General features: G+C 43.7%; 1 protein-coding gene across 1 annotated transcript; it reads left to right on the forward strand.

Moving 5' to 3' along the window:
• Positions 1-397: 397 nt before the first annotated feature.
• Positions 398-8,059, forward strand: LOC311108051 (adenylosuccinate synthetase isozyme 1 A; the record flags this gene model as incomplete). The annotated part of the gene is made up of 13 exons (XM_084150700.1): positions 398-565; positions 3,412-3,514; positions 3,679-3,741; positions 3,896-3,946; positions 4,684-4,750; positions 5,606-5,713; positions 5,864-5,945; positions 6,252-6,378; positions 6,681-6,835; positions 7,001-7,125; positions 7,512-7,609; positions 7,751-7,900; positions 8,007-8,059. 13 exons carry the CDS (start codon positions 398-400, stop codon positions 8,057-8,059), a joined length of 1,350 nt encoding a protein of 449 aa, XP_084006826.1.
• Between the last annotated feature and the right edge of the window lie 327 nt (positions 8,060-8,386).

Below are 8,386 nucleotides of genomic sequence, written 5' to 3' on the forward strand. Positions count from 1 at the left end.
TAAAAGCTAGGGGCAGTATGTTCACAGTTAAAATGGTTGCATATCGCCGGTCCATTGGTTCAACATAGTGCGCAACGTGTGCGCGTAGTTTCATCCAAACGAGACTAGCGCTCGGAGAATGATTCAAATGCATACAAAAAACATGATTAGGCCTACACGATATGAATTCTCATTGGCTCTCACTTGCGTGGTACTCTTGACCAACTGATGATGGTCTGACAGTAAATATAGACACGAGATCATTTGCAGTCTAGACTACTGTGAATGTGCCCCCTCGACATCAGGCTACAAACCCGTTTTTGGTTATACCGGTCTCTACTTGAGCTCTGAAGGGATATTTTCTCGTAACATACGGGTTGTCATTTTACTGCGTGCAGTGCGCTGGTGTAGGATAAATATGTCTCACAAAAGTTGTTATGCAAACCCCGGCACAGGGGGGAAGCGACCTCGAAATGACAAGGGGAACAAGGTGACAGTTGTACTTGGTGCACAGTGGGGCGATGAAGGGAAGGGAAAAGTGGTCGACTTGTTGGCAACAGAGTCGGACATCATTTGCAGATGCCAGGTGAGGAAATAAAAAAGAAATTACATAAAGAAATGTATTCACTTGCAAGACCTTTGTTTATTTGGGCCAAAATTGCTTTACGCACCGGTTAACAATTCCAGCAGCTCAGCTGTGCAACTGAGCAATGTCAGTCAGTGTAAAGTAGGTGCCATTGTGAAAACCTTCACTATTGATTCATAGTGCCTTAACATTAACTTTGTTTCCAGGCGCATGAGAGAAAACAGATTGGGCATTCACTATTTCAGCGCAGCACCGTGAAATGTTGGGTTGGAAGACCCTGTGTTTATTCAAAGAAATACCCGTCTGTTGTAAAAAGAACCCGGCTCAACAGGAGTTTGGAGCTCTGGTGATGTGCATAAAGGTATCTATGCAAGCTCTATTACAGTAAGGGCTCGGAGAAGCCCAGCCCAGCAGAGGCCAGGGATGCCAGCGCCACAGTGTGCTTGCTATACTTTGTTACAGACAGCCCAAAAGGTCTCACGTCTCAGCGACGTCAGTGGCATGCCACATACCCCTCAGTCCTATTGCCTGATACATGTCAACACGCAGTGAGGCGCGCAACAGCGCAGATCATCAGAGTAACGGTAGACTAACCAACTGATTTCCTGAAGGCAGTGCCATTTCTAGGCATAAACGACACAAGCGGCCACTAGAGGCCCCCAACCCCCCAAAAAATACAAACACCCAACCAAAATAAAATATAAAACACGTATTTTTTTATACATTATTTTTTAGGAAGTCAGTTGGGCTTTCAACTTACTGTTAGTTAGGATAGTATAATACACAACATGCAATTCCAAAATTTGATAGAGCATTAGCAGATTTCTTCTTGTTATGTCTTAAAGTCACTCAATTAGCCCATGCAGTGGTGGCAGCTGATTGGCTGAATACCCCAGGGCAGCCCAAATTTTCAAATTATGGTTGTTTCTTTGGGAAGATATATAAAGTGATATGTGCATTTAATTAAACAACAGCATAAATACATCTATTACACCTTTGCATGTAAAAGCAGAATCACCTCTGCTGCAATTGCTGCCACTGTTTTGATGACCAAAAGTAAATTTTTTAGAACGAGCAGCTTGCTGCCAGTGCACGAGTGCATTGGTGACATGCACAGGGAAAATGCAACAAGCACAGATGCGACAAGTGAAAACAAATAATCTAACTAGGGATAGCTAGCTAGCATAATGTCACAAGGATGACGAGCTCGCAGGAACTTTAGTTAGACTTGATGGGCATGTGAGCTAGCAAACTAGCTACTAGTATGCTAGCTTGCCGGAAGCTAGCATTTAATGGCAGGAGAAACAAAAGACAGTGTTGCGAATTGGGCACAGAGCCATGTTTTTTATTGTCCTACCAGATCCTCGAGAAGGTTCTAGCTAGTGTATCCCTCTGTCCGTCGACTGTTGATGGATGTGCATGTCCGGTTCAGGTCCCAGCCTCCCAATGACTGTCATGATTATTTATTTACAAATTCATTGCAATTTGCTCTTTAGCGCCATCTGACAGGACAACTTCACCGCATCAAAGGGACGATGGACAGGGCCTTGTACCGTCAAATCTTGGGTGAGAACCTCCTTCCCTCAGCCAGGCATTGAAAATGGGTTGTGGATGGGTATTCCAGCATGACAATGACCCAAAACACACGGCCAAGGCAACAAAGGAGTGGCTCAAGAAGAAGCACATTAAGGTCCTGGAGTGGCCTAGCCAGTCTCCAGACCTTAATCCCATAGAAAATCTGTGGAGGGAGCTGAAGGTTCGAGTTGCCAAACATCAGCCTCGAAACCTTAATAACTTGGAGAAGATCTGCAAAGAGGAGTGGGACAAAATCCCCCCTGAGATGTGTTAAACGTGTTAGCATTAGAACATTTAGTTTCCTCTTTGGCATTGCCGAAGGAAGAGATTGAGACTGGAATTGGTAATCCTGCGAGCATAAATCTGTGGTCCCACTGGTGGAGAAGTTCCTGCAGAAAGACAGGATTGAAATGCAGCTGCAGAGGGGATACATTTCTCAACAAGCAAAAGAAAATAGTGGACTGTCTCCTTTGTGCCAAGAAAGTTTTCACTAGTTTACTGCAAATGAGCTATTTTCCCCTGGTTGCACAGATACAGATGTCGGATCTTGATTTGAGCCAGTTTGCTACAGCAGGAAAATAATACTGCAGCCACAGGAAATGTGAATCATTATGTGGATTAAAATTAATGGACATATTTGTAGGGGTTGATACATTTTTCGTAAGGGTTAATCAAGTCTGAAATTTCAAAGTGGAAATTACAAACCTCAGAAGCCTTTTTAAACCTCAAATACACTTCACGTTTTACATTTCCTGCATTGCAGGAAAGTTCTCCTGCAACATGGGATCAAATTAAGATCCTACATCTGTAAGAGTGTGTCAGTTTGGGATGCCCCCCTTCCTCCAGTGTGCCTGCCAGCCCAGGGGATAAAGAGGAGTCACATGCCTGGGGAAGCATGGATACATGAGAAGGGCAGACTGCTCACCCCTCCCCATATTCCAGACTAGATGGAGTACGTGTGTGGGGGGGTGTCGTGTCACCTTGTCCCGATCGCTGCTGCTGCTAAAATAGCTCCTACTCTAGTGCTGCGGACTGCCGGTTAGTTTGATGTGGGAAAACCTATTTCCCCAGGCACCCCCTCCCAGGCATGTTATAGCGTGACTTGTCAGTCTTGTGTATCTGCAGGCAGGGGGGGCTGGAACAGAGAAGAGGGGATTAGGGGAGGAGGGGGTGGCCTAGATAGGGGAGACTTGTTGGATAAGATAAGCTAACCCATACATTTGTTGCATTCCTGAGTGCCCTCTCTGTTCTTCTTGTTCTTCTGACCACAGGGCGGTAACAATGCAGGTCACACGGTGGTCGTGGACGGGAAGGAATATGACTTCCACCTCCTCCCCAGTGGGATCATCAACTCCAAAGCTGTTTCTGTGATCGGTGTGTACATCTCTATTCCCTGTCATCAGCAGTTTGCCACTGTTCACCCTGACCAGTCACTCTGCTCTTTGGTTTGCCAGTAAGATGTAGGCCTACTGTCAAATATTTTTTTAAATATCAAATCACATGTATTTGTACACAAAGCATCCCTTCTGTCTCTGCAGGCAATGGTGTGGTCATTCATCTGCCAGGCTTGTTTGAAGAAGCGGAAAGAAATGAAAAGAAAGGTGTGAAGATTTAGATATCAACATGAAGTAGAGTCATTGGCCTATAGTTTGTCTTAGAATGTGCACATTGATCATCTATTTAGAAAGGAACCGCAGTCAGCAGATGAGAGGACAGGGTGATTTTGTCTAACTATTTTATGTTTTCTTCCCACAGGCCTTAAAGACTGGGAGAAGAGACTGATAATCTCAGACAGGGCCCACATTGGTAACTAACTGTCTCATGGGAAAACAGCTGCATTTAAAAGAGAGGGCAAAGGACATGTGGTTCAGATAGCACTTAAAACAGACAAAACAAGGCCTCCTGAGTGGCGCAGTGGTCTATCAGGTAGCCAGTACCTGCATCACAGTGCTTGAGGCATCACTACAGACCCGGGTTCGATCCCAGAGCCAGCCGTGACCTGGAGACCCATGAGGTGGTGCACAATTGGCCCAGGGGAGGGTTTGGCTGGCCGGGATTTCCTCGTCCGATTGTGCTCTAGCAACTCCTTGTGACGGGCTGGGTCTCCAGCTGGATGGTGTTTCCTCTGACACATTGGTGCGGCTGGCTTCTGTGTTAAGTGAGCAGTGTGTCAAGAAGCAGTGCGACTTGGCAGGGTTGTGTTTCGGAGGACGCATGGCTCTTGACCTTCGCCTCTCCCGAGTGTAGGGGAGTTGCAGCAATGGGACAACACTGTAACTACCAATTGGAATACAAAACAAGCACAGTTGTTTGTTTAAAGTAACGGATGTGATTATTGCTCATTGTCCGCAAATCAATTGCTAATTGATTTATATGTTTGCACTTCATATCATTGTTGTGACAACAATTGTTGCAGATAATTTTAGAACATGGGGAGACATTTATTCCATAGTCTCACATGTTGCTCACATGTTCCAATGACATGTTCTGCTGTTGTGTTTATGTGTCCATGGTGTGAAATAACCTGTTTACCCTTTCGACAGTGTTTGACTTCCACCAGGCAGTCGACGGGCTCCAGGAGGTACAGAGACAAGCACAGGAAGGAAAAAGGTAAGAACAGGAAGTTACACCTTCTTCTGCAGGGCTCAAACAACACTACTAAAGCCTGCAGGTGTAATGCATTAAGATGCATTAATTATGCCAGTGGTGGAAAGAGTACCCAATTGTCATACTTGAGTAAAAGTTAAGATACCTTAATCGAAAATGAATCAAGTAAAAGTGAAAGTCAACCAATAAAATACTACTTGAGTAAATGTCTAAAAGTATTTTGTTTTGAAAATACAGTACTTAAGTATCAAAGGTAAATGTAATCGCTAAAATATACTTACTGTAAGTATCAAAGTAAAAGTATAAATAATTTCAAATTCCTTATATTAAGCAAACCAGAACAATTTTCTTGTTTTTTAAATTTACGGATTGCCAGAGGCACACTCCAACACTCAGACATAATTGACAAATGAAGCATTTGTGTTTAGTGGGTCCGCCAGATCAGAGGCAGTAGGGATGACCAGGGATGTTCTCTTGATAAGTGCCTGAATTGGACCAATATTCTGTACTGCTAAGCATAAAAAATGTAACGAGGACTTTTGGGTGTCAGGGAAAATGTATGGAGTAAAAAGTACATTATTTTCTTTAGGAATGTAGTGGAGTAAAAGTAAAAGTGTATAAATAGTGAAGTAAAGTACAGATACCCCAGAAAACGACTGAATTAGTACTTACAAGTATTTTTACACCACTGAATAATGCATTGTAAGACTTGTCATGAGTCATGATTCATTATAAAGGCATACAATGCTTGTAACGTCTTATTAAGCATTACCTGCAGTGTTTTGTTAGCATTCCTGAAGTGTTGAAATCTTCTATTCCTCGATTATAGTGTTATAATTCAACATTTACTTCATACAGTATTGGAACCACAAAGAAAGGCATTGGACCGACCTACTCAAGCAAAGCGTCACGTACGGGGCTGCGTATCTGTGACCTCCTAGATGATTTCAAAGAGTTTTCTACAAGGTAAGTATCACCATCATTACCATCAGCTTCACCAGGAGAGGCTGATGGTTATCGGGAGTGCCAGTTGGCATTTGGCTCTCTGGATAAAAGGAACATTTATTATGAAAATAACAGTATATTCATGTTCTTCTGATGGTGGCTTGGTCATAGATTCAACAATCTTGCTAAGCAGTACCAGGCCATGTTCCCCACACTGGTGGTAGATGTTGAAGGTCAGCTGAAGAAATTAAAGGTGAGTTTCATGAAGTGTGCTTTTTTAAATGTTTGTTTGTGTTCAGTATGTGTTGACATGGCAATGGGGTAAACAACTCAGCTAGTAGAAAACGTATGTCAGAATTGTAACAGAGCGGGCCTACTCCTAACTCATCATCATAATCATCATCACCCCATAATAACCCTGAAATCCACTCCGTCATGCAGTGATGTCTAAATGTAGCATCGAAGAAGCAGATGACAATTACAGTAGCTCTGCTCTCATGATCCATCTATCCATACAGTAGGAACAAATCTCATCTGTGCATCCTGTCTAACCTTTTAGGAGTATGCTGAGCGGATAAGACCCATGGTGCGAGACGGTGTCTATTTCATGTACAACGCTATTAATGGACCCCCTAAGAAGATTCTGGTGGAGGGCGCGAACGCTGCCCTGCTTGACATTGACTTTGGTAAGGAAATACTTTACTCCCCTATGGCTGACCGTACAAGACGGGTATAGACGCATGAATATGAGTAAGCACTGTTGGTCCGAGAGTCATGGTATGTTGATAGGCATGGTATGTTTCCTTAGAATAGGTTTGTGTTTGGGTCTACACAGTCCTTGTTTACACCTGTTGACATAGCCACATATAGTCGTTATAAGGAAATAGTACATTTCAAAAGAAGACCTTCCCCGATAGTTCTGGGTCTGGTGCACATCCAGGAGGCTATCACAAATGCATTCCTTTAATATCTTGCTCTCTTCTCCCAGGTACATACCCATTTGTGACATCATCAAACTGCACCGTGGGTGGTGTGTGTACCGGACTGGGCATCCCCCCTCTGAACATTGGTGATGTGTACGGGGTGGTGAAGGCCTACACCACTAGAGTGGGCATCGGGGCGTTCCCCACAGAACAACTCAATGTGAGTCAAACCCCAAACATGATACATTAAATACAAATTAGAGGAGATATATAGTGTAGAACATAATGTCAGAATTCAACTCAAAGTAATCAAGTCTACACAGAATAGAGTAGTTGAAGGTCCGATTGCCCAGACCAGCTTCTCTGCTGTCATCCGTTCTTACAGGAGGTTGGGGAGCTGCTGCAGACCCGGGGACATGAGGTGGGCGTGACCACAGCAAGGAAACGACGCTGTGGTTGGCTGGATCTGGTCATCCTGCGTTACGCGAACATGATCAACGGCTTCACAGCGTGAGTGTCACTGCAGGGTTTGCCCTGCCCTACAGTTGTGCGGTCCTGTTTTTGTAATAGAAAAGTTGGGCTACATTGCCACCTAGTGGATCTTATTGGGAACGTTTAGCTTAGATGCCATTTGAAATGTATTGGAGTTGACAACATTTTTACATTTTACATTTTTAGTCATTTAGCAGACGCTCTTATCCAGAGCGACTTACAGGAGCAATTAGGGTTAAGTGCCTTGCTCAAGGGCACATCGGCAGATTTTTCACCTAGTCGGCTCGGGGATTAGAACCAGCGACCTTTCGGTTACTGGCACAACGCTCTTAACCACTAAGCTACCTGCCGCCCTAGAGAAGAGAGATGTATGTAACATTTTTACCCTGCTTTTTCAATAACAGGTTTGCATTAACCAAACTTGATATCCTTGACGTGATGGATGAAATCAAAGTGGGAGTGTCTTATAAGCTCAATGGCAAAAAGATTCCCTATTTCCCAGGTAAGACTGACTGCATTTACAAGTGTACATATTCCCTTCATACATGTATACGTGGTGAATCAAACAAAGAAGATGATGTTGGAAATACAAAACATTTATTCTATATTCTGTATGACCCCTGTCCCCTCCCTGTCTCCTCAGCTAACATGGACGTCCTGCAGAAAGTGGAGGTGGAGTATGAGAAACTGCCTGGCTGGAAGAGTGACACCTCAGGCTGTAGAAAGTGGGAAGATCTGCCAGTCAAAGCCCAGAACTACATCCGCTTTATAGAGAACCACGTTGGTGTACCCGGTAAGTATTCTATTCCAAATTCAGGACTTACATGTTATTTTAAAATTAACTAAATCAATACATTACATTTTTTCAATAGCTCTTAATCAACTTTTTCTCTTTCCAGTCAAATGGGTCGGAGTGGGCAAGGCCAGGGAGTCTATGATCCAGATGTTTTAGGACACAACAAGACCTTCATCCTCCCTCTCTCCATGAAGGTGAATGGAGGTGGTATGGCTTTATCTGCTCTGGTCAGATTTCCTCTGTTTTGAAAATGGTTTTCCCACTTTAAGGGGCTGCCGCAGCTGCACAGACCCCAATTCCTGGACTAAAAAACATGTTCAAATGAGAGTTTGTGCAACCACCATGCAGCATCTCCTATACATGATTAAAAAAGTACACTAAAGTCAGCAAATATGAGACTTTGAGACAAGTTAGTTCTATTGATTGTGTCACAGTAGCTCTTCTCTGTTGGAATTTACAAACCTTGAAATTGTCTTAGGTGAG

Source organism: Coregonus lavaretus (assembly GCF_964263955.1).
Source record: "Coregonus lavaretus genome assembly, chromosome: 33".
Lineage (NCBI taxonomy): Eukaryota > Metazoa > Chordata > Actinopteri > Salmoniformes > Salmonidae > Coregonus > Coregonus lavaretus.